The sequence below is a fragment of the Schistocerca serialis genome, chromosome 8 (assembly GCF_023864345.2).
Source record: "Schistocerca serialis cubense isolate TAMUIC-IGC-003099 chromosome 8, iqSchSeri2.2, whole genome shotgun sequence".
Classification (NCBI taxonomy): Eukaryota; Metazoa; Arthropoda; class Insecta; order Orthoptera; family Acrididae; genus Schistocerca; species Schistocerca serialis.
In genome coordinates this window covers 275780428-275806932 of record NC_064645.1, presented here as the reverse complement: position 1 = coordinate 275806932, position 26505 = coordinate 275780428, and the positions used below count along the sequence as shown (strand labels likewise).

Sequence of the window (26505 nt, the reverse complement as noted above, 5' to 3'; positions counted from 1 at the left end):
GAGCATGGTGAACGCTTTCACCAAGACATTCTTACCATGGAACACCATTACCAGGGCCATTGGTGCCCTTCGGTGATGGGTGACTACTACTGGGGTGTTGTTAGAGAGAGTGATGAAACAGCAAACAAAAGAAGAGCTCTGTCATCGCATTTTTCAAAACCCAAAGATGATTAAAGGTGAAAATATCTTCTGAACTAATTTGGACCTTTTATTAGCATCATGCCCATATGTACATACAAAGTAGTATTGATTTCAAACGTTCTGAATGTGTATATTTGTTTTACTTAATTCTATCAATTTTCACTATTACTATTTTTTATTCTGCTGTGTATCAAGGAAATGTGATGTCATAGAGAAAAACTGATTTTACCAGTGTATTCAGCGCCCCAAAATTAGGTAAATCCACCCATTTACAAACCAGATGCAGAAAAAAATTTAAATTTGTTAGCTAGTGTTATCAAGTTCATTGAAAATGCTGTCCTTTTCAAGCAGTGCTGCAAACAACACATTTTCATTGTTCACTGTTATGCAAACAAATATCTGTAATAAATGTTGTATAACTTGCCCCAAATGTGGATAAACTCAACCTTGATTTGTTAACATCCTTGAGGGAGAGCAGCGAATTATATGCATACCACTTGGATACGTACACCTCATCTCTGCCCAATCCTGGTGTTTTCGAAGATGAAGATTTATTGTACTCTCAGGGGAATTGTGACCTCAGGTTATGAAGTTTGTTGTCCATCTCTTTATCAGTAATGCTGAATAAAGACACTAGTTGGTGATATTCATCACGTTTTGTGTTGCTTTTATTATAATCTGAGGTGTTGGATCCCACAACAAGTGCCTTTCATGTATTCAATAAAATTAACTCTATTATTTTTTATCCACTCCTTCTTGACAAGCAATTGGGAAACAAGATTATACTGACTGCTACGGAATGTACACAACTAAATTCTCTTTGTACACTTGTACCCAAGATGCAACACTATGAGTCTGCCTGAGAAATGCACGTGTTCAGTAGAAAATGTATCTGTGGTCTGTGCCATGTTTTCAATTACTGAATGGATACAGGCACATTTGCCAGAACAGAACATTTCTTGGAATTCTAATGTCGATGTTGCAGGTACATGTCGCAGGAACTTGCAACTTGTGCCAGGCACAAATCTCCAACAAATCCCTCTGTGTGAACATGGCTTTACACTATACACATGCCTGCTGGTTACTGATGCTAATGTATATTACATTTTTGCACTCATAGCCACAACCTGTTCATCCTTACACCTCATGACGAACAGCTGCTTATTGAGTGGTCACCCTATCTTATGGAGGACATTTATAATCATAACATATGTCTCTTTTATTGTGAATTGATGTTGTTTCTCAGATTTGAAAGAAAGTGACTAAAAAAATATATGTTTTTAGGTGGAAAAAATAAGGATGGGTGAGAGGGAATTATTGACACCCAGAAATGAATCTCTTTTACTGATGAAGGTGTTAATCTGAATATGAGAAAGGGGAAGGGAGTACATGGGGAAGGGAATCCAAAAGATGTGACTGAAATACATCAGAATGTAAAAATGTGCTCTGTGAAATGAAGCTGTTGACATATTGAAGAAAGTTGGTAATGTTCAGAATGGACCAGAGCTAAAGGTTTGCTCATAAGGATCAGAATGAAACAGGAATCAGGAAAGAGAAATATAAACAAAGTTATAAGTAGTGTAGGTATTAAAAAAACAAAAACTAAAGACGAAAGCAGAAAACAGTAGCAACAACAAATAAAAGAAAGGAAGAAAGAACAAGAGAGGAAATGCTCCGGACAGACAGGAGATATTTCATTGACCATGGTTTCGTATTTCTTTTGAAATAATATTACAGCTGAGAATTTAATGCTTATTTCCATAAGAAATATTACACTTTATAGTCTTGATAATATGTCAATTCAAAAATACACACACAGTGCAATTTTAACTCTCCGCGAATACCTATGTCGGAACACCTGCAATTACAGACTATAAAAAACAAAGCACTAAAAAATTTAATATTTCTCATGGAAAATCTACATGGTGAAGCAACATAACCCTTATAAGAACTTAACAACTTTCCTTTCTCATGTGAATTATTTTGTGTGTAATCTTATGGTATCTGTGTTCTAGTATTTGAATCATTGTCATTTTACCCATTGCTTTCATTTCTCCCACGTATTTCTTTAATGTTTCTCTAATCCCTGTTTCCTGTAAACTGAAAGTCTTCTCTGGTGCTTGAGAGTCATTAGATTGTGAAAGCACTTGTACCAATCTACACTCCTGGAAATTGAAATACGAACACCGTGAATTCATTGTCCCAGGAAGGGGAAACTTTATTGACACATTCCTGGGGTCAGATACATCACATGATCACACTGACAGAACCACAGGTACATAGACACAGGCAACAGAGCATGCACAATGTCGGCACTAGTACAGTGTATATCCACCTTTCGCAGCAATGCAGGCTGCTATTCTCCCATGGAGACGATCGTAGAGATGCTGGATGTAGTCCTGTGGAACGGCATGCCATGCCATTTCCACCTGGCGCCTCAGTTGGACCAGCGTTCGTGCTGGATGTGCAGACCGCGTGAGACGACGCTTCATCCAGTCCCAAACATGCTCAATGGGGGACAGATCCGGAGATCTTGCTGGCCAGGGTAGTTGACTTACACCTTCTAGAGCACGTTGGGTGGCACGGGATACATGCGGACGTGCATTGTCCTGTTGGAACAGCAAGTTCCCTTGCCGGTCTAGGAATGGTAGAACGATGGGTTCGATGACGGTTTGGATGTACCGTGCACTATTCAGTGTCCCCTCGACAATCACCAGTGGTGTACGGCCAGTGTAGGAGATCGCTCCCCACACCATGATGCCGGGTGTTGGCCCTGTGTGCCTCGGTCGTATGCAGTCCTGATTGTGGCGCTCACCTGCACGGCGCCAAACACGCATACGACCATCATTGGCACCAAGGCAGAAGCGACTCTCATCGCTGAAGACGACACGTCTCCATTCGTCCCTCCATTCACGCCTGTCGCGACACCACTGGAGGCGGGCTGCACGATGTTGGGGCGTGAGCGGAAGACGGCCTAACGGTGTGCGGGACCGTAGCCCAGCTTCATGGAGACGGTTGCGAATGGTCCTCGCCGATACCCCAGGAGCAACAGTGTCCCTAATTTGCTGGGAAGTGGCGGTGCGGTCCCCTACGGCACTGCGTAGGATCCTACGGTCTTGGCGTGCATCCGTGCGTCGCTGCGGTCCGGTCCCAGGTCGACGGGCACGTGCACCTTCCACCGACCACTGGCGACAACATCGATGTACTGTGGAGACCTCACGCCCCACGTGTTGAGCAATTCGGCGGTACGTCCACCCGGCCTCCCGCATGCCCACTATACGCCCTCGCTCAAAGTCCGTCAACTGCACATACGGTTCACGTCCACGCTGTCGCGGCATGCTACCACTGTTAAAGACTGCGATGGAGCTCCGTATGCCACGGCAAACTGGCTGATACTGACGGCGGCGGTGCACAAATGCTGCGCAGCTAGTGCCATTCGACGGCCAACACCGCGGTTCCTGGTGTGTCTGCTGTGCCGTGCGTGTGATCATTGCTTGTACAGCCCTCTCGCAGTGTCCGGAGCAAGTATGGTGGGTCTGACACACCGGTGTCAATGTGTTCTTTTTTCCATTTCCAGGAGTGTATATCCTGTAATTTTTGCGTGTTTCCTAGATCATAATCCAGAGTAATCTATCTGTCATGTTCCTGCCTCATATCTCCCTCTTTTTCAGTTTAATTTGTAGAAAGAAAATAAAAAATTATGAAGTTTAAGTTTCAAATAGACTTCTTCATGTTCAAGTTATTTCTTTCACCAATCTCAACTTTTAGCGATATTATAAGTAGGCATGATCTACTTGGATTCCCTGTTTAATTGTTTATGTTGCTGTTGCTCATCTGTGCATTTAAGTATAGACCATAGAGTTCAGGTGCAACTATTCAATCACCAACATCCTGAGTTTTCTTGGTTATACACTCCATTATGGATTGTGATAGAGCCTAAAAATCAGTTATAATTTTTACTTTCTTAAATATAAATATATGTATACTATATTTTAAATAAATGTTGCTTCCTTTATTGTTGCTGGATACTTAGTCTCCATCTAATTAAAGATTTAAGAGAATTTACATCATTATGTAACTTAATATGCTTTTCCAATATTGTGTCTAATTCAGATACAGACAAAGACAGTTTGTTCTATTTGCTACTTAGGCTTGGCAAAAAAAGAAAACAAATAATCTTCAACTACTAAATTCATTAAAATAAGTATGTGTTTTAATTAATTGTTAAGATAATCTCTACAGCTTAATGTTCAAGGCATAATGAATAAATAAAAATTTTCTTTGAATTATTTTATGTTACCAGTGAATTCTTTGTGGTTCTGAAAAGACAGTTTTCTGTGTTATGATCCACAAAACATTATTTGTTTACGCTTTCGTAGAAGTACAGCTTTGTGATTGAAACTCAGGAAAAATTAATATGAAAATTAAAGCTCCATGTGCAAGTGTTCTCTGCCTGCAAGAACTGTTTAATTGCAAATCTTTTAGATGAAGTAGTTCAATAGTATCGTAGATACTGTCTATGTTAGTTTACTCTGGGCTTATGCTTTTATGGATGGTCTCCTCACATATTCCACTAGTACAGTTATAGGAGAATACTCCTGTTGGTTCTCACTGCTTCCACTGTAGCTTACTTGGGGCCTACAGTGTTACCAATATTGAGCAATGTAACTGCATGCCAATGAATTTCAAATGCTTGTGTTTTTGTGTTGGATGACTTGAACTGCATTATTTTTACAAACAACATTTCTTTATAAAGGGATAGCATGGAATCAAACTGTACAGAGATAACTAGTTTTGCAAAGGATTAGGGCTGGATCATTCCTTTCCAAAAAGTTCTCTTGTTCTCTGTTCCATGGAGGCAATGGACAAATTTCATAAAAATGTTTAAAAATTGTTGTTCATTGTTACATATCTTGAGGTATAAAAATTCTATGGAAGTACACTGTAAAATTGAATAATGCATTAATTGTACTGAACACACAGGAGGGTTCATTATGTGCAAAACTTGTCCTGTATGACAGTGTTTGAAGTGTATTCTTAAATTTAATTTTTGTATGTCTCATGAGATCATATTTTGCTTGTGTTTCCTTTCAGTCTAAATACTCACTGCCCTTGAATATTGTTCTCTAGATTAACATTGAAGAAGATTGCACAACATGTGCAAAAATGTACTTCCCTATGAAAGCTTATTTGTCGATTCACTCTTTCATGCAAAATATTCCATACATACCAGGCCCTTCACCTGAGATTTATTTCCTTATTCCATACATCACATGGGAGAGAATCTTCAGGCATAAGGAATGAGTCAGAATCTACTGTTATGTATGATATTATAATTACCACTGTTTAGTGTTAATGAATACTTTTATTACAATCACTAGATTTACTATTTAATTACTCTACTTTTTTTGTTATAGATTTCTCAGTAATGATGGCAACTCAGTGATGAAAAGAATTTACAGGAAATGTTATTTAGTTGTTTTGATCTGTGCCCATTCTCTTTAGCAACATTTCACTTCTTTACAATATTTTACTTTTATGCACCTTCATATTTGACTACATCACCATATTCAAGGAGTATCCAAGGAAACAGTTTCTGAACATTATAAGATATTTGATAAGAAAATCATTATATTTGTAAAATAAGTTTTATTTGTCAACTACAAACACACACACACACACACACACGCACACACACACACACACAAACACACACACAGTTATGCAAATAATCACATGTGAAAAATCAGAGGCACTAAACCCATTCCTTTTGGACAGATACATTGGTGAAGTTCATCCTGATCGTAACAAGCAGGTGTGTGGTCAGCCTGGAAACTTACCTCATGGAAATCAAAACCCCATCATCACTGTGACAGAACATACCCCAACTCCATCACCAGATTATTTAAAAAGACAGGTAAGTGATGTTAGAGAATCTGTTATCTAAATCCTAGTGAGTTCCTTCTAATATTTCCTTAGTGTACCTGGGGTTATGAAAACATTGTGTGTGTGTGTGTGTGTGTGTGTGTGTGTGTGTGTATGTGTGTGTGTGTGTGTGTGTGTGTGTCAAATAAATACTGCTCATCACATCTGTCATTAGTTGCCTAGTCTTGATGGAAAGTGTCAGTTTCTTTCCCATTGCATACAAAATTATTTTTAAAAGTTGAATTTTACATGGCCATTCGACAGGATGGTCCCAAATTAGTCTACCTCAATATTCTTTTCATCAGTGCAGGGTCAATTCATACCAAGTGGTCCAAGAAAAAAATAATTGTTTGCTTTACCATCTCAGAAAAATGTTATATTTGCTGGGTGAATTCGCCAATGTTATATATATATATATATATATATATATATATATATATATATATATATAAACAAAGATGAGGTGACTTACCGAACGAAAGCGCTGGCAGGTCGATAGACACACAAACAAACACAAACATACACACAAAATTCAAGCTTTCGCAACACATTGTTGCCTCATCAGGAAAGAGGGAAGGAGAGGGGAAGACGAAAGGAAGTGGGTTTTAAGGGAGAGGGTAAGGAGTCATTCCAATCCCGGGAGCGGAAAGACTTACCTTTGGGGGAAAAAAGGACAGGTATACACTCGCACACACGCACATATCCATCCACACATACAGACACAAGCAGACATATATATATATATATATATATATATATATATATATATATATATATATATATATATATATAGGGAAACATTCCACGCGGGAAAAATATATTTAAAAACAAAGATGATGTGACTTACCGAACGAAAGCGCTGGCAGGTCGATAGACACACAAACAAACACAAACATACACACAAAATTCAAGCTTTCGCAACACACTGTTGCCTCATCAGGAAAGAGGGAAGGAGAGGGGAAGACGAAAGGAAGTGGGTTTTAAGGGAGAGGGTAAGGAGTCATTCCAATCCCGGGAGCGGAAAGACTTACCTTTGGGGGAAAAAAGGACAGGTATACACTCGCACACACGCACATATCCATCCACACATACAGACACAAGCAGACATATATATATATATATATATATATATATATATATATATATATATATATAGAGGGAAACATTCCACGCGGGAAAAATATATTTAAAAACAAAGATGATGTGACTTACCATACGAAAGCACTGGCAGGTCGATAGAAACACAAACAGACACATACATACACACAAAATTCAAGCTTTCGCAACAAACTGTTGTCTCATCAGGCAAGAGGGAAGGAGAGGGAAAGACGAAAGGAAGTGGGTTTTAAGGGAGAGGGTAAGGAGTCATTCCAATCCCGGGAGCGGAAAGACTTACCTTAGGGGGAAAAAAGGACGGGTATACATTCACACACACACACATATCCATCCACACATATACAGACACAAGCAGACATATTTAAAGACAACGAGTTTGGGCAGAGATAACTTCCAATTGAATCTCAAAGTTGAAATTTATACTGACGTTTGATATCATAAAGGTCTATTAACTGTGAAATTTTCAGATTTTTATCTGGTTCCCCAACAAAGATATTGCACGCCACAAAATGGAAAATTTTTTAAAAAATCCATTTTTTTTTAAAATAGTGTATTTTTTTAAGTGTAAGCTGCTCACAATTGATACTCTGTAAAAAGTAACTGTACTATACAGTGTAATAGCAGAAAAAATATTAAAGCTGAGAAATTAATCTTTCTTTAGAAAACTACTGTTCCAAAACAGAGTTTTTTTAATTTGTGGCTGATAAAGTTATATTAAAGATATATTAAAGAATGCATTCAGCTAAGTGATAATGATGTTAATTTGTAGCCCAGAGTGTGTTGCACTAAATGTATTTTATATGAAAGGCTTAGGACAATCCACTACCAAATAATTGTAAAAAATGTAGATGCTTGCAAATACGAAAAAACGCATGTACCCTGGAACAAATATGGCCACCATTTCAAAATAATAAACAATAAATTAGAAAAATATATATTTTTGTGACTACTGAATATGGGGAATTCACCCAGCAAATACAAAATTTTTCTGAGATGGTGAAGCAACCAGACCTCTTGGTATGGATTGACCCTACAGTAAAAGATGAAGAATAAGCAGTGCTCCGTCAGAAACTGAGCAGTGCTTTTGCATCGCTATAGCAGTCAGGGTGGGCTGGGGCGGTACTGTTGCTGCTGGAGTACTGGTTATTTTTCATGTTTTACTGTCCCTGTTAACATATATCAATAAAGTAAATATTCCACTAGACTTATTTTGGACTGCTCTGTCAAATGAGCACATTCTGCTTTAAAAATCAAGCTATGGAAAATGCAGGATGGAATGTAACAATGTTAGAGAATATTGCTACTCACCATATAGCGGAGATGCTGAGTCGCGATAGGCACAACAAAAAGATTCACACAGTTGTAGCTTTCGGCTATTAAGGCCTTTGTCAGCAATACACACACACACACACACACACGCGCACACACACACACACACACACACACACACACACACACACTCACTCACTCACTCACTCTCACGCAAACACAACTTGCACAAATGTCTGCAGTCTCAGAAAACTGAAACCACACTGCGAGCAGCAGCACCAGTGCATGATGTGTGTGGCAACTGGGTGGGGGTAAGGAGGATGCTGGGGCGGGGAGGGGGGAGAGATAGTATGGTGGGGGTGGCAGACAGCGAAGTGCTGCAGTTTAGATGGAGGGCAGGAGAGAAGGTGGGGTGGGGGGAGGGGGGGAAGTAGCGGAAAGGAAAGAAATTAAAAGACTGGGTGAGGCGGTGAAATGACGGCTGTGTAGTGCTGCAATGGGAATACTGAGGGGGCTGGATGGGTGTGGAGAGTAGCTAACGAAGGCTGAGACCAGGAGTGTTACGGGAACATAGGATGTATTACAGGGAAAGTTCCCACCTGCGCAATTCAGAAAAGCTGGTGTTGGTGGGAAGGATCCATATGGCACAGGCTTAAAAACAGTCATTGAAACGAGGGATGTCATGTTTGGCAGTGTGTTCAGCAACAGGGTGGTCCACTTGTGTGTTGGCAGCAGTTTGTCATTGGCCATTCATGCGGACAGACAGCTTGTTGGTTGTCATGCCTACATAGAATACAGCACAATGGTTGCAGCTTAGCTTGTAAACCGCATGACTGGTTTCACAGGTAGCCCTGCCTTTGATGGGATAGGTGATGTTAGTGACCGGACTGGAGTATGTGGTGGTAGGAGGATGTATGGGACAGGTCTGTTACAGGGCTATGAGCCATGAAGTAAGGAATTGGGTGCAGGGGTTGTGTAGGAATGGACGAGTATATTGTGAAGGTTCGGCGGACGGTGGAATAACACTGTAGGAGGGGTGGAAAGAATAGTGGGCAGGACATTTCTCATTTCAGGGCACGACGAGAGGTTATCAAAACTGGCAGAGAATGACATCTTTATTATCTAGATTGAAGGTGAGGACACCCTCTCCACATTCCTCCAGAACCTCAACAACTTCTCCCCCATTTGCTTCACCTGGTCCTACTCAATCCAACAATCCACCTTCCTAGATGTTGACCTTCACCTCAGAGATGGCTACATCAGTACCTCCATTCATATCAAACATACTAACCACCAGCAACACCTCCACTTATACAGCTGCCACCCATTCCATACCAAGAAGTCCCTTCTGTACAGACTAGCCATCCATGGTCATTGCATCTGCAGTGACAAGCAGTCTCTCTCAAAATATACCGAGGATGTCCTGAATCCTTCACTGACTAATTATCCTCCGAACCTTGTACAAAATCAAATCTCTTGTGCCTTACCTTTCCAGTCTCCCACCACCTTCCAAAGTCCCACAGTCCAGCCATAGAGGAGCATTCCCTTCATAACTCACTACCATCCGGCACTGGAGCAACTGAATTACATTCTGTGCCAGGGTTTCGATTACCTCTCATCGTGCCTTGAAATGAGAAATGTCCTGCCCACTATTCTTCTCACCCCTAGTACAGTGATATTCCGCCGTCCACCAAACCTTCACAATATACTCGTCCATCCCTACACAACCCCTGCTCCCAGTTCCTTACCTCATGGCTCATAGCCCTGTAATAGACCTAGATGCAAGACCTGTCTCATACATCCTCCTATCATCACCTACTCCAGTCCTGTCACTAACATCACCGTCCGACCCCGGTAGCTGAGTGGTCAGAGCGACAGAATGGCAATCCTAAGGTCCCAGGTTCGATTCCCGGCTGGGTTGGAGATTTTTTCCACTCAGGGACTGGGTGTTGTGTTGTCCTAACCATCATCATTTCATCCTCATCAATGCGCAAGTTGCCGAAGTGGCGTCAAATCGAAAGACTTGCACCCGTCAAACGGTCTACCCTACGGGAGGCCCTAGTCACTCGACATGTGTTTTTTACTAATGTCACCTATCCTATGATAGGCAGGGCTACCTGTGAAACCAGTCATGTGATTTACAAGCTAAGCTGCAACCATTGTGCTGCATTCTATGTATGCACAATAAACAACAAGTTGTCTGTCTGCATGAATGGCCACTGACAAACTGTCGCCAAAAAACAAGTGGACCACCCTGTCGCTGAACACGCTGCCAAACATGATATCCCTCATCTCAATGACTGCTTTACAGCCTGTGCCATATGGATCCTTCCCACCAACATCAGCTTTTCTGAATTGTGCAGGTGGGAACTTTCCCTGCAATACATCCTACGTTCCCATAACCTTCCTGGCCTTCGTTAGTCACTGCCCTCACCCATCCAGCCCTCTCCCTTTTCCCATTGCAGCACTACACAGCCGTCATTTCTCCACCTCACCCAGTCTTTTAATTTCTTTCCTTTCCGCTACTTCCTCCCCCCCCCCCCCCCCCCCCACCTTCTCTCCTGCCCTCCATCTAAACTGCAGCACTTCGCTGTCTGCCACCTCCACCATACTATCTCTCCCCCTCCCCGCCCCAGCGTCCTCCTTACCCCCACCCAGTTGCCACACCCATCATGCATTGATGCTACTGCTCACACTGTGGTTTCAGTTTTCTGAGACTGCAGACGTTTGTGCAAGTTGCGTTTGCGTGTGTGCGTGTGTGTGTGTGTGTGTGTGTGTGTGTGTCTATTGTTGGCAAAGGCCTTAGTGGCCGAAAACTATAATTGCGTGAATCTTTTTGTTGTGCCTATCGTGACTCAGCATCTCCGTTGTATGGCGAGTAGCAACTTTACTTCTCTAATATTGCTTTAAGAATCTGTTTATTTGTGATGAGAAACAAACCAACACCTTCTGTTGCTGCTGGGTGTTGCATAAAAATGTGATGAACAGTATTTGTATGGGCTGATCCTAGGTATGCACTGCTAAAACCAAACTGCAAACGTCTGATGAAACACCAGAGAAAATTCACCTTATGACTCTTAGGAGAGACATCCTGTGTGTGTGTATATATGTGTGTGTGTGGTACTAGGTATGCTATTACACCTTTCGACTATTATCAGGAAAATGTGATACTTGTCAGATGAGTTTTAAAATGACAACTACTATGAATGAGTAATATAGTGTCCATTGATGTGATAATTACAATGCCTGAATATGACAGATCCAAAAATTAAATTAGATTAAGTTCTAAATTCTGCAACAATTTGAAAGCAGTTTTTACCCTGAACCAGCTCAGAGATTAAGTTAAGGAAAAATTGCTTAAAATCCATTTGAGGTTAGAATGTTATGTTTTACTAAGATAAAACACTTGTCTTTAGTCAACAGCTACCATGGAGTGAATTGAATTATAAACAAACAAAGAAAAAATGTTCCAAAGGTATGCACCATATTCAAGGAATACTAAGCGAAAGTGTAAACTGTATGCAAAACAGACACAAATATTTTAGTTCTGTTGAACAAGTCCAGATCTATATAATCTGAATTGGTTGCTATTGAATTCACTGAGTGTACCAGTAACAATAAAAATAATGACTTATAATGAAAAAACACTATAGATATGTTAATTGCCCCTCAAACCCAACTTTTTAGAAGCCAAATGCTATTATCTCCACTTTAATAAATGGGCGCTAATACTGCATACACCAGTCTTTCAGGAAATAAACATTTGCTCACCTACTGTTTACGAAGCTAGCTCATGGGTGAAAGAGGAGTGCACTGCTAATTGAATACAATATTTTAGTTCTGCACTTGAGATATTGCTTTTCAGTGACCTAATCATATTTGTGGTTTCTGTAGCAAATTATTTGCCGAAAGTGATGTCTGTTGGTAGAGTACTAATATGTTATACTGATGAAGGAAATTTAATGGACTGATTTTGATTGTGTATGTTTTGTCCTTGTGTTTTCAGCTACTTTTCTCAAGAATTCACTGTATTTTATAGTCAGTGATTTGAAATTTATGTAATCTGTCTCACTGGTACTGTTACCAGGAAGATGAATATTATTTGGCAGACTGACTTTATTCATGTTTTTCCTTGTAATTCTCCAAATTGCCTGTGGTTTTCCCTTGTCAGTTTGAAAATTTTCATGAATAGTACACACTTTTTTACTTTTTATGGACATGGTCAAGAATTTTGCTATACTGCCTGTTTGTTCTATTAAATCAGTTATGGAAAACCTGTTTTGTACAAGTAGACCGAGTGTGATCTACATTTGTACTACTAAGGATAAAAGAATATTACTGTCCATGTTACATGTTAATAATTTAAATGAATCGTATCCAGATTAATGTATGGGTTTTGTCAATGAATTTTCTCAGATTTAGTTCCCAATGATTAGTAATGCTTCTTTGTATGATAAGTCTGAAAGCAGGGCACAACACATAATGGAACGCTGCAAGTTTTGCATTGGTATCTAGTTTCCCAGCGCACTTTCTGTTTCATGCAAATCATGCATCTCCGCATTAGCATACTTTTCTGGGAATGTTCACTCACAATAACAGCCGGAAAATGTCTCCCTGTGAATCACGCAGGATTCTCGTCATAGTAGTGCCTTCCCCTACCAGCTTTTCTCCATTCTGTAGCAAATTTTTCTACAATCTCCCTTGCAAGAGAAGGGTGAAACTCTGCGAGTGCCATTTTTCGCCCTGTTACTGACGGGTGGAGAGCATGAGCATTTAGAATGCACAAATCCAGAATGTGAAAAAAATATTTCTTAAACCATTTCACAGCCTTAAACACTGATCCCACTGAGCTCAGTAACATGTCACAACGGTCGACTGCACCCATACTCGAATTGTAATCTATAATACATTGCAGTTTCTTTATTTTCTCACACGTCTCTCTGTCAGTCTCTGTTTCAACCATTTGTATTGTGTGACTTGTGGGCAACGTGTACACCTCTCTCTTATTGCACCACTTGATAGCAAGGACCATGTCAGTGGACGTAATCTTAGTTTCTCCTCATTTTAATTTCTTCTGCAGTTCTGGCATGTTGTGCCTGTTCTTATGAACAGTGCCACATGTGACTGCTCCATGGTTGTGAAGCCAGAAGAACAGGTCCAGGCTAGAGTATCAGTTATCGACATATAGAATATGACCCTGTTCCAACTATGGTCCCATAAGAATTGCCACTACGTTGCCACTTTTTCCCAAATTGTGGAACCCAATTTCTGTTGTTGCACATGTATATACAATAAAATCTAAAATATACCAACTCTGACAGTCACACAGTACAAATGTCTTTATTTGGAATCTACTTCGCTTGGTTGGAATAAATTGCTTAAAAGATAATTGTTCTTTGAACAGCAAGAGACTTTCATCTATACAAAGCTTGTGATGTAGGCAAAATGAATTACGAAACATCTTACGAACTTTGTCAACAATCGCCCTAATTTTAAATAGACTGTTGCCTCCAGTACTGACAGAGTTATCACTGAAGTGTAACATTCTCAGAAGAAGACAAAAACGGTCCCGGGACATAATTTTGCTGAAAACTGTGGGTTCAAAAGTGTATCTCTGGATCAATAATTACCTAATTTTAACTTCTTAACTTGCGCCATTAGAAGGCAAACAGCAACAAAACATTTCCTCAAATCCAGTGTCTTTCCACTTTGACAGTCGAGAATTCACAGATTCTGTAGTATTTTCTCTGGTGTAAACGTAATAACGATTTGTTTCGTCTGCAATAAATTGCAACAGTTCTTGAGACATAAATATCACAAAAAATGAAAGAATGCTTGGGTCAGTATCTAATTGACATTTGTGTCCTGAACTTGAGTCATCGTAGTAATTGTTTAAGGCTGGAAATCGGTTTCTTTACAGTCAGATGTGTCACTTAAGCGTGCTCTTTTCTGAACCATTTCACTGTCACTTTCTGATTCCTTGGATTCACAGGAACTGCAGAATGTAATTCTTGCTCTCCCCTCTGATGTAAAGGACTGAGGATTACAGCTTTGAAATTCTGTTGAAGACTCATCACTGTTAGCAATGTCAGATAATTCACACTCACTGTCGCTCTTAGTGAACATATCCAGGATTTCTTTATCTGTGCAACCATGGCGACATGACATTTCTCACATAGAAAACAAGAAAACTGATGAAAGTATAGGAATCTAAGTCGAATTCTGCAAAGATCGAACACAGCAACAAAGATGTATGCACTCTCGAACTACATAGTCAGACTACTGAACAGCTACTAGAAGAGGAGGACGGAAAGACAGCTCTGCATGTTTACACATCCGTAGCGCTCAGGTAGCTGTGACTCAGCGTGCCTAAACTCGTCCCTAGTGGTGGGAAGGCTGGTGGCGTGGGACATGTAAACACATCCTAGTGCTGTAGGGCAACCCAAGGCCGCGTGTATACACATTTTTTAACATTTGTTGCACGCTAATCATAAATACTGCAAATGAAAATAATTTTCATGTTTTCCACAAAAAATTATAACATGGTTCCTTTTTCTAGCAACAAGGGAATTTAGCACTTTTTGTGAGTATAACACATTGAAAATTACATATTTCTGGTCTAAAACACAATAAATTAAATGTTGTTGTTGTTGTGGTCTTCAGTCCTGAGACTGGTTTGATGCAGCTCTCCATGCTACTCTATCCTGTGCAAGCTTCTCCATCTCCCAGTACCTACTGCAGCCTACATCCTTTTGAATCTGCTTAGTGTATTCATCTTGTGGTCTCCATCTACGATTTTTACCCTCTACGCTGCCCTCCAATCCTAAATTGGTGATCCCTCGATGTCTCAGAACATGTCCTACTAACCGATTAAATAATGAACAATTATCTTCAAATGAAGTTGAAAACAGCTACTTTGTAGAATTCAAAGTTCTGGATAGTTCATAGCTTTACAAGTTATCACTTGTAGTCGGTCATTTCAATATCTCCTCATAAAAAATCTCAGTATCTTCTCCATGGATGTACTTATCCAGTTTCTGAGTATCTTCAGTTTTCTTTTTATTGATTCTAGCCATTTTTCCATCATGTAGCCTTTGGAGCCCAATTTGAAATGAAGCAAGTTTAGTTTTTGCCATATTGAAGGAGTGACTGACACAGCTGTTTATGAAAGGATAGGCAGTCACGGCTCCTGATTTCATTGCTTCGTAACGAAATTCTTTGAACATTGTCACAAAAAAAAAAAAATATTTTTCTTATCTGAAATGGACAGATATTCCACTACCTGACCCGCCACATAATTACTATATTCTATATAATGTAGAAGGGGTCTCAAAAGTATCATGAGTGTCTTCCCTGCAGGTGTGTGAGGTGTTAACAGGTGTTTCTGCTATCTGCCTCTCCAATACACCGTTTTGAAACAGTTGGCCAAACACTGTTGTTGGTTGACAGGTGGTCAACAGATTTCAGATTTAAAGCAATGCGTACAGTAGCAGGAGAATAATCTCGGTCATCCCTGTACCTGTAGGAGAGGAATCAGTTACTTTTGGTTGCCAATACACATATACAGAGTGGTCAGAATATGTCTGAAATGCTTGCAGGGATATTGGTGGACAGGTTGTACTGAGACGCAAATGTTAAGAAAAAAATTTGATATGTTGCACTGTTTCTGAGTTTTTAGCATTGAAATTAGCCAATTGGTGTGTCGTGTACTCACATTCAAGCGTCTTGCCAGGAGCAGTGTTGCCCAGCAAGTGCTTTGTTTGGTCAGCTGAAACTTGAATTGATGCACATGATGACCTGATTGGCTAACTTTAGTGCTAAATAACTCGGAAATGGCCAAACATATCGAATTTTTTTCTTAACATGTCTCAGCACAACCTGCCTTGCAATATCCCTACAAGCATTTCAGAAATTTTCTGACCATCCTGAATGTTGCTTTCAAGCTGTTATCATTCAAGAATCAGTGATTCACAGTGATTTCTGTTGAAAATTGGCACTGACATCTTGTTTTTATGGATACATGGTTAGCGGAAAATTCCTAGCAGTCACTCTAGTTGCCATTATGTTTTTTTTCCCGACTCATTTTTATATTTCTTAGATTCTGGTATCTTATGTAGCCTAAGAAATATTATTTCCCCTGAAGACACAGTTCAGTTGTGGCTTGCTTTTCTGCTTCATTTATATAACTCACTAAAATTTCCTTCTTTATACTGATGACCCACATGTTCTGTTTCTTATCCATTTCTCACTTGTCATTGTGTATGTACTTCATCAGCCTTCACTTCTCCGACTCTTATAACTGAATTACCTACTATTTTTATTCCTACAGTGTTCAGAATGCTCGTAGTATCTGTACTTCTATCAGTGCATCCCAAATCAGAAATAAGTTTACCACTTTTAATCATTCTTGTTTTGTGATTATGGCTTTCCTTTAGTTAATTTCCGATTTGTCTGTGTACAGAATTATTTCTTTCTGTGCCTGAAAAGAATATGTCACAGAGTTAATGTCGAGCGGGTGAGGATGCCACATTCTGCCATCATTATGATCTTCAGATGCATTCCACAGTTCACAAAGACTAAGCCTTTTGCATAAGATATCATCTACAGTTTTGGCAGGTCCATTGTGCGTGAACTATTAGGCTAGAAGTGGTTGACATGTGGCCATGATGTAGGAAAAACAACTCTCACAGTAATATTTTCCACATGTGCTTGTCTTAAGTACCTTTAATGTGCAGATCCCTTCACCTAAAAGCAAACTTTTAATTTTTGTAACATTATTCACATGAAACTAGGTTTCATCAGAAAAAATCATGTTTTGTATTACACATCTTTTCCTTGTTGTGTTTTGCATTAACAACTGTTATGTCCTTGATGTTAACGGTAAATGGGTAGAAGGTGGTCAAAGGATCTGTCACTGTAGGAATCTGACATGCAAGTGAAAGATTAGTTGACACAAATGCACTTTGAATGAATATATTGTAGTCAACATATTCTGAAGAACTGCTACACTGTTGACAAATTGTTATAGTTGTGGCTATCAATAAGCAGATGTCTGCCATAGGCATGCATCAATATACACTGAATGTTTGCCAGTAGAACTAACTATCAACAACTAGGATTAATGTTCGGCACCAACTAGCATCATGGAACTATCACTAGAAGCATGGAAGTACAAATAGAAGTAGAAGAGACTGTAACCCAGGTAGCTGCTATTAACACAGTGTTGGTGGTCTTCCTTGGTTGGCGGCCTGGAGGTCCTGCATTGACAGTGATGTTCAAAGCATTTCTTGAAAGTGCGTACAGGAATCTTTGAATTGCGAGCTCTGGCAGTATCAGTCACCTGTGACACTACACTTCCTCCACAGGAGCTGAAACTGTGGCTGGTGCTAATCTCCTGTCCTGTAATGCATCCATCCCAGAACACCAGCCAAGAAATGAGATGGAGGGTGTGCCCCTGCTTCCAATGATGGTACGAGGTCTTTTGGTGGTGGAACTGCAACACTATCTTGAAGTTATGTGGTGTCTCCCTGGCTGCCACAGAATGGAGGCTACCATCACCTTTGGATGTCTGCCGTCCACTTGGCAACAGATGAGGCGTAGGGTCCAGGTCCCTTGGTTCAGGGCCAGGCACTGATGATGCAGAGCCCCAAGTAGCTGGAGGTGATGCAGGCTACATCATCTGGACAGCCCACAAATCTGAGAACAGAGATTCAGCAGCAGGATCATGCAGTTTATAGCTGTCAAGTTGATTCAGATGCTGCTGCCTTACTCTGCCTGGACCCTATTTCAAAAACAAGCAGTTGCCAAGCAACTTTACAACAGTGCCCGATTCCCTAATCTGAAAAAATGGTGTGTTAGGTTTATACATTGCCTGAGTGGATTGAGTAGACACTGATCGCTGGGATGGCTGCAGTAATTGGAGCAGCAACGTGCGGAGGCATCATCCGTGAAGCAACCTGGTCGGTGATGCACCATTGTGAGGCTGGGAGTGGTAGGATGATAAGAAGAGCAGCAAATTTTGGTTCCCCATGTCTTGGGTGTGGAGTTTATCCATCTGTTGTCTTAAAGTGCAAAGAAAATATTCCATTTCTCCACTGGACTGTAGATGAAAAGGCATGTTTATGATGTGACCAATCCCATGTGCCGTACAGAAGTCTTTGAATTCTGGACCTCATGGCAATATATGGATTGGAAGGCTTGAAGAGTGTATGGGAACCACAAGAGGAGGGGCTGCCTTGTATTCTGCACAAGCATGGTACTGAGCCGTCATCTGCTGTATTTGTGAGTCCGTGTCAAACCATGTGCAATGTTGGTGAGCTAATTGTTTGGTGCAGACCATAACCCAGTGATCCTGATGAACCAAACCAAGAACATATCTCTGGAGAACCTGTAGAATCATTGCAAGTGATTGTTCAGATTCAGTATGTAGCAATAAGACACTTCATAGCACAGACAAGTTGTGCCAATATGGACAGTATCGGTGAACCACCATGCCAGAATTTGTTTCACAGTGTGGGACCAACCAGTACAGATGTGCCTGGACAATCTTCCGGTGATCTAATGGAAACAAGTCCAGTATATCTGAATCCTGTGCACCAGTGTGGCAAGAAGGTGCTTCTTTTGTGTCAAAGTTTGTTTCCTGTCCCAAGGGAAGATGGGAAATCGTGTCTGGGTTGGCATGCTTGGACGCAGCCCTGTATGTTATGTCGTATTGGCCGTGTAATAAGATGAGAGTCCAGCATTGAAGTTTCTGCACAGTGTGATTCGTAATTGACTTGACAGGGTTCAAAAGGACTGTAAAGGCTTGTGTTAAGTGACCAAGAAGAATTTTCTTCCATACAAATATGAAATTTTGTCAGCTAAAGCCTCCTCTATTTGTGAATAGTTGCTCTAAGATTTACTAAGCAATTTGGAGGTGAAGGCTATTGGTGTGTCAACAGAACCAATTCTGTGTGAGAGTACATTGTGAATGCCATATGAAGAGCCATCCACAGCCAGGACTATGGGTATGGAAGGATCAAAATGAACTACATAATGATCACTGAGCAAAGCGCCTTTGAGTTGTCAAAAAGCAGTGTCACATTCCTGGGACCACACAAAAGGTACATTCTTGCAGTGAATACAGTGCAATGGTGTCACAATCTGAGATGCATTCTTAATGAAGTGAATGTAATATGCCAGCTTCCCAAGTACTGACCGCAGTTCAGCAATATTCTTTGGAGATTTGAGGTCACAAATGACCTGCAAGTGTGACTGTGTCAGATAAACACCCTAAGAATTAATTATGTGCCCCAAGAACTCAATCTCAGTTTTAAATAACACACACTAAAACAAGGTGTGCATATTACTTAGGTGTTTGTCTGCTGCGCAGTCTGATACCACTATATCATCTAAATAATTTGTGCATGAAGCCACAGATACAGTTCATTGTTCCAAATAGTGCTGCAAAATTGCTGGTGCAGATGCGCTGCTGAAAGGCAAACAAAGGAATCTGAGGAGTCCCCTGTAAGTAGTAATTGCAAACATTTGTTTTCACTGTTCATTTAAGGGGATCTGGAGGTAGACATTGTGTAAATCAATCTCATAGAAGTAATGACCAGCTCCTAGATGGTCCATAAGTTCATCAGGTTGAGGCAGAGGAAATTAATCAGTCATTATTTGGGAGTTGATTGTTGCCATCAAGTCTGCACAAATACGCAATTTAACTGAAGGCTTCTTGACAATGTTAATGGAGGTGCCCACTGTGATGGGTGCAATAATGCCACTGTCCAGCCATTGTGAAAGATCCTGAGCAACCTGTTCACGGAGTGCACGTGGTATAGCGCGTGCCCTGAAGAAACAAGTCTGTGTGTTGTCTTTCATGGTCAAATGTGCTACATAATTAGAAGCTATGCCTAAGCCATCAGTAAACAATTCTTCGAATTCAGTACACAACTGAGCAACACTGTCCTTCGAATCAAAATGAGTAGTAACTGACAGCACATTATCTATCACAAGGAAACCAAACAAATGAAGGCCAAATATACACTGCTCAGCCAGAACATCCCACGTCTGGCATGATAACACTGGAAATGCATCACGGCAAGGAAGCAACAATGCCTTAGTAGGTCACTGGAGGAATTGGCACCACATCTGCACACACAGGTCACATAATTCTCGTAAATTCCAAGTAGGGAGCCATGAGCTCTAATGCCATGTCAATCACATCCCAGATGTCTTGTTGAAAAATGCCACTGCCATTGGGAAACATGATCATCATGGAGGGGTGTACACAGTCTGCAACCAGTGTACAATACTCCTTGGCTGTCATGGTGCCACGTCTGGTGTGGTTTCACCTTGGTTTTGCCACGTGTTGAAGACATGGCAGTTTATGTGACTGGCTATGCTGAGCCTGAGTTGGCTACTGTGTACTTGACTTGGAAGGGGTCTATTTACATGGCCACGCAGTGCTGTTGCTAGACGCTACAGCACAAATGTTGACTGTTTGAAAATTGTCTACGGCTCTGTTACATGAGTCTTGATGTATAATAATTTTCAAAACTTGGTGCAAGAAAGAGTCAGCATACTTGAAAATCTTTCCCCCTATTCTGTGTTCAACCACATTCTTAGCAATGGTGTCATATATCATGGGGTCACTATAATACTTGCCACACTGATATTTGAACTTACACCGCCTAATAAGCACTTGCAAATGTGTCCCTGATTGTCTATATACGTTTGTCCTGATTGCTTCTTTAGTCTGAAAAATTTAAACCTGGCAACCACCACCCAAACGTTCTCATCATAATATTTATTCAAAACTGGGATTAAATCCTCACAGTTCACAAGTTCTGGCTGGGAAGTGGGGAATAGTTTGGAGCAGAATCGATAGACTGACACTCCAACCTTTGGTAAGAAAAAAGATTGTTTAACAGTACGTGGTACTTGTTGTACATATAGATGAGCTTCAAACTGAGCCAAGTACTCAACTTAATCCTCTTCATCCTCTTCAAATGGCCAAAACAGAGGCACCAATGATGGCTGCATAAATTGTGGTGCTGCCATAGTTGATGACATCTGATTGGGAGTCTCATTGGTTTCCATCTGTATTTGAATGAAGTCACTCATCATCTCAGTAGGCTGCTTCATTTGTTGCATCTCTAACTAAAGAAGCTGTGTTAGATTGAACATCAGTGCCAAAGGCGCTTGCAATTGTGGCACCGCTAATTGCGAGGCAGGTGTGCGTGGGGCGTGAGGCAGTCGGTTAGCCATAGCAAAGCAAAAAATGCTAAAGCTATATCAATATGCGGAGCACAAACAAGTAAACTGAGCAGAAGTGGTAAGCATGGACTGAAATCCCCACAAGCACAAATAGTAGAAGCACAAACAAAAATGTCCAATAAGTTATAAGAAGAATATATGACAAAGGAAGGAAAATGATGTGGGGTCGTTGGTTCAACAGTCTGTCGCTAGATGTTCTGTTGCGCATCTGCAACCGTAATGTCCCCGTTGCTAATGATAAATAGGTGGAAGATGGCCAAAGGATCTTTCACTGTAGGAAACTGGACAGGCAAACAAAAGATTAGTTGACACAGATGCATTTTGAATAAATATATTGTACTCGCCTTATACTGAAGAACTGCTACACTGTTGACAACTTGTTACAGCCATGGCTAGCAATAAGCAGAGACCTGACATGGGCAGACATCTATACGCCCTGAATACTTGCCAGTAGACCTAACTGTCAACAACTTGGAGCAATGTTCAGCACCAATTAGCAACATGGAATGCTCACTAGAAGCACAGAACTACAAGTAGAAGCAGAAGTTGAGACTGTTGCTCACATGACCACCACTTATAACATCATCCTGGTGGTTTATCTCTGTTGGTGGCCTGGAGGTTCTACGATACTACACTTCTTGATTATCCAATTAGGAAAGCTGTTATTTCTGTTTGATGTATTTCTATGTAGGTTTACATGCTGTAATGATCTGGTAGAAAGAAATTAACCAGCTGCTGTAAATTACTCAGGCTATTCACGTTGATTTACTTGGACATATGAGTCAAAGCCAGTTATATTGCTTCATTTTTTTCTGGCATACAACACTAACTGTATATGTGCATGTGGCTTATTATTCTTCAAAATATATTCACTACTTTAAAACAGACAAAATAATCTGAACATTGTCTGTAGGATGGTTGTAGTAAAATGACAACAGAAATATGTCTTTTTCTCTCTATGATACTCTTTGTTTCCAAAAATAGTAACAGAACCTCTATCATTTGTGCAATAGTCAATCTTCCTTTATTCATCATTATTACAAATTTGGCACATATAGTCATGAGTTTATGATATTATACGTGCACTATGAAAGTCTAATACACCAATAGTACGAATTAAGAAGAAAACAATATTGGATGGCATTTCATGTGATTTTCTGTTTGAGCTTAACCTGAAGTCATGTGTAATTATTGCTACAGATATATCTAAAAACAAAGATGATGTGACTTACCAAATGAAAGTGCTGGCAGGTCGACAGACACACAAACAAACACAAACATACACACAAAATTCAAGCTTTTGCAACAAACTGTTGCCTCATCAGGAAAGAGGGAAGGAGAGGGAAAGACGAAAGGATGTGGGTTTTAAGGGTAAGGAGTCATTCCAATCCCGGGAGCGGAAAGACATATCTTAGGGGGAAAAAGGACGGGTATACACTCGCGCACACACACACACATATCCATCCACACATATACAGACACAAGCAGACAGGTCTTTAAATATGTCTGCTTGTGTCTGTATATGTATGGATGGATATGTGTGTGTGTGTGTGTGTGCGCGAGTGTATACCTGTCCTTTTTCCCCCTAAGGTAAGTCTTTCAACAGTTTGTTGCGAAAGCTTGAATTTTGTGTGTATGTTTGTGTTTGTTTGTGTGTCTGTCGACCTGCCAGCACTTTCATTTGGTAAGTCACATCATCTTTGTTTTTAGATATATTTTTCCTACGTGGAATGTTTCCCTCTATTATAACCATATTGCTACAGATATATTGAATTATGAGAATGTTGTAATGTACTTGTGTTACAGCAAATAATTTTCACTGTAACATAATGCTTCATCCTTACATGACATACATTCGCCTTGTACACCATTCACATTTGTAGGTCTTTAGGCAAGTGTAGTTACTAGCAGCTTTAACAGTTTTGCCAGAAAAACAGCATCATTTTTACTTTCTTTTTAAAAGTGTAGCTTTATAATAGGGGACATTTGTTTGTAGCAATTTTAAATTTCAATTGTACTTTTAATTCAGCTGATTCATTTTACACAAGAAACTTTTAGTGCAAACAACACCAACAGCATATATTGAAAGTGACCACCATTCATCCCTTTTCACTTTTGGGCTCTGGTCAGCAAGTTACTGAAGGTGGATCAAAGCTGGGCTTCTGAAATTGCTGCAATCTCATCCAAAATGTTCTGCTGCAGTTCTTGAAGACCATGAGGGTGGTTCTGATACACCTTAGACTTGAGCACTCCCACACAAAGTAATTACAGACTAACAGACCAGGTTACGTGGGTGGCCAGCTAGAGCCACAGCCAGACTGACCTCTGCTAACAACTCTGACAGGTGTGAAGATTGTGTAAATGTGCTCGAAGGTTTGGCCAACGGTATGGGCGGTTGCTCCATCCTGTTGGAAGTAACTGTAGGTCTTTTCCTCCTCTGTTAATGCAGCCACAGATGGTTTCAAAATGTTGGCAGTGTCAGTCAGTACATGATGGAAAAAGATGGGACCAATAATGCAGAGTGTAGACACTGCAAATCAAACTCCAACCTTCTTATCACGCAATAGTGTTTTGTGGAAGTTATACTGCTCTTGAGAACAGGTGATTCTGTGAGTTGACGTATCCACTCAGGTAAAACCAGACTTCATTCAACATAAATAACATATCCATGTTCGAGCCATTCATTGTTATCTCAGTAAACAACCACTCACAAAATTGGAGACACTGAGGAGCATCTGCTGATTTTAATGCATGAACGACAGACACATGATGGGGTTGCATGTGCTGGTCCAGGTTGAGTATTTATTCGCATAATTGGAGTGATATACTAGTTTCTTGCAACAGGCATCGAGTTGATTTGGTAGGACTCTGAAGCATTTTCTGGTTAACAGCAGCCACATTTCCTGCTGTGCGGGCATGTTTCGAAATGTTTTTTGACTTGTTCAAAACAGATCCTGTCTGATGCCATTTTCAGAGTAAGCATTGCATGGCATTCTTTGCTGGCACATTGACATCATTAAACTTCTCAGCAAACAACTGACCACACAGTTTCCACAACTTTGTTGTCATGTAACTCTCCACAACAAATGCCCACTACACCACTGTGAGTACCATCATCCCCTTTGCACTGCTCCAGTTACACTGACACAGCCCAGATCGGTTTGAATCACATGGTGGGTGTACACGTGGTGTATGTGTCGGGGTGTGGTTATATGTATACCTTCATGTCCAATCATTTCCACTCATCCACACCCCTTTTATTTGCCCCAACTTGTGCATAATTTTAAGCAATCCATCCCTCTTTATTATAACTGTGCTAGAAGATACAGAAAATAAATGTTAAATTCTGGATGTGGGCTTTACATTTGTGTACCAGTTAATTGTCTTTGTAATATAAGTATGTTACAGAGAACATTTTTGTATCATTCAAACAGGGTTCTGTTGACAGTCAGCTTGATGCTATAAGCTTGCAAGGAAGTTTGTTGAACCAAGAACGTAAACCAAGTCTAACTCGTTCTCAGACAGATTCAAATATAACCTATGCTGGTGAGGAAGTTCCTGAGGCTCAAGGATCTGCATGTTATATCACAAAAGAAGGAAACATAGACTACCGAGTAGTCTTACAGGTAATTTGTACATATTTGGAACCATGCCAGAGATTATTTCTGACCATAAGTTTCTCCATACTAGAAAAGTGGCAATTGAGTCTGAAACTTTAAACTAACAATGATAAACACAACAGCTCCAGTTGTAACTGATTTATTTGTTGACAGATCATGAAGGGAAACATGCCTATTCTTGCTTTGTTGTGCAAACCAGTAATCAGTTTCTCCATAGTGGGACATGGTGATTTGACCTTGCAACTATTGCTGTTGTATTCATCTGTAGGTCCATTAGTTTTCACAGTTTTAAGATATCATTCAATATGAAACTAAGGCTTTAACAACAGATGGTAACTACACCAATCTTACACAAACCTTTATGCTTGGTACTGATTGGTGATACAAATAATGAAGTATTTTGTGTGGTAGTTTAGTGTACTTTTGCTTTTGAGTGTATTCTCCTATTTCAAAAACATTTTTCTTTGACCTTTTTCTTTTTGTTGGTTGTTTTTATGTATCACAATGTTCTTTAGAGCATAAGTCACATATTTGGTAAGTATTGACAGTTAAATGTAACTAAAGGCTTAGCTTGTAGTTACATCCACTTGAGCCCTATAACATTAGTATGTACTGATTATCTGTTCACCTTAACACAGCACTGACCATGAGGACAGGGTGTGGATTCATCCAGCTCTGAGAGCTAATCCAGCAATAACATGGCTACTGACAGCACATTCCAAACCATACAGTACTAAATAAATGGAGTAATATGTAAGCCCCCCAATAATGCCCATTTTCTTTTCTTGTATTGTAAACACATATGGTATCGTCTAGTTGAACTTCAAAAACAGATATAAAATGACTGTCCTCCAACTGAACATTGTGGACAACATGAATGTCTGTAGTCTTCCCAAATGACCTCATATCCCTTCCTGAAAGAAAGTAACTAGCTGAATTATATTGACTAACAATAACAAGATGTTTAGCATATAAATTGGGTGAGAAGATATGCAGTTCTGATATTTGGAAGCATCTAGAGGTAGAAATAAACCACTGAGTGTTCTTGTATGCCTATGCTTAACCTTGATCACGTGTTCAGTTAAACTGTATGTATAAGGTCTGTTCAAAAAATTCTGGACTTTTGTCCACAAATTTTTTCTACATCTAACTTTTACTTATTGTGCATGGTCTC

General features: G+C 40.1%; 1 protein-coding gene across 1 annotated transcript in view; it reads left to right on the top strand.

Moving 5' to 3' along the window:
* LOC126416075 (protein unc-80 homolog) overlaps nt 1–26505 on the top strand; it is a 1008688-nt gene that overhangs the window by 420297 nt on the left and 561886 nt on the right. Inside the window, exons 17-18 of the mRNA XM_050083557.1 lie at nt 5920–6058; nt 25146–25337. Coding sequence (XP_049939514.1) covers nt 5920–6058; nt 25146–25337 — 331 coding nt within the window. The remainder of the gene's footprint in view (nt 1–5919; nt 6059–25145; nt 25338–26505) is intronic.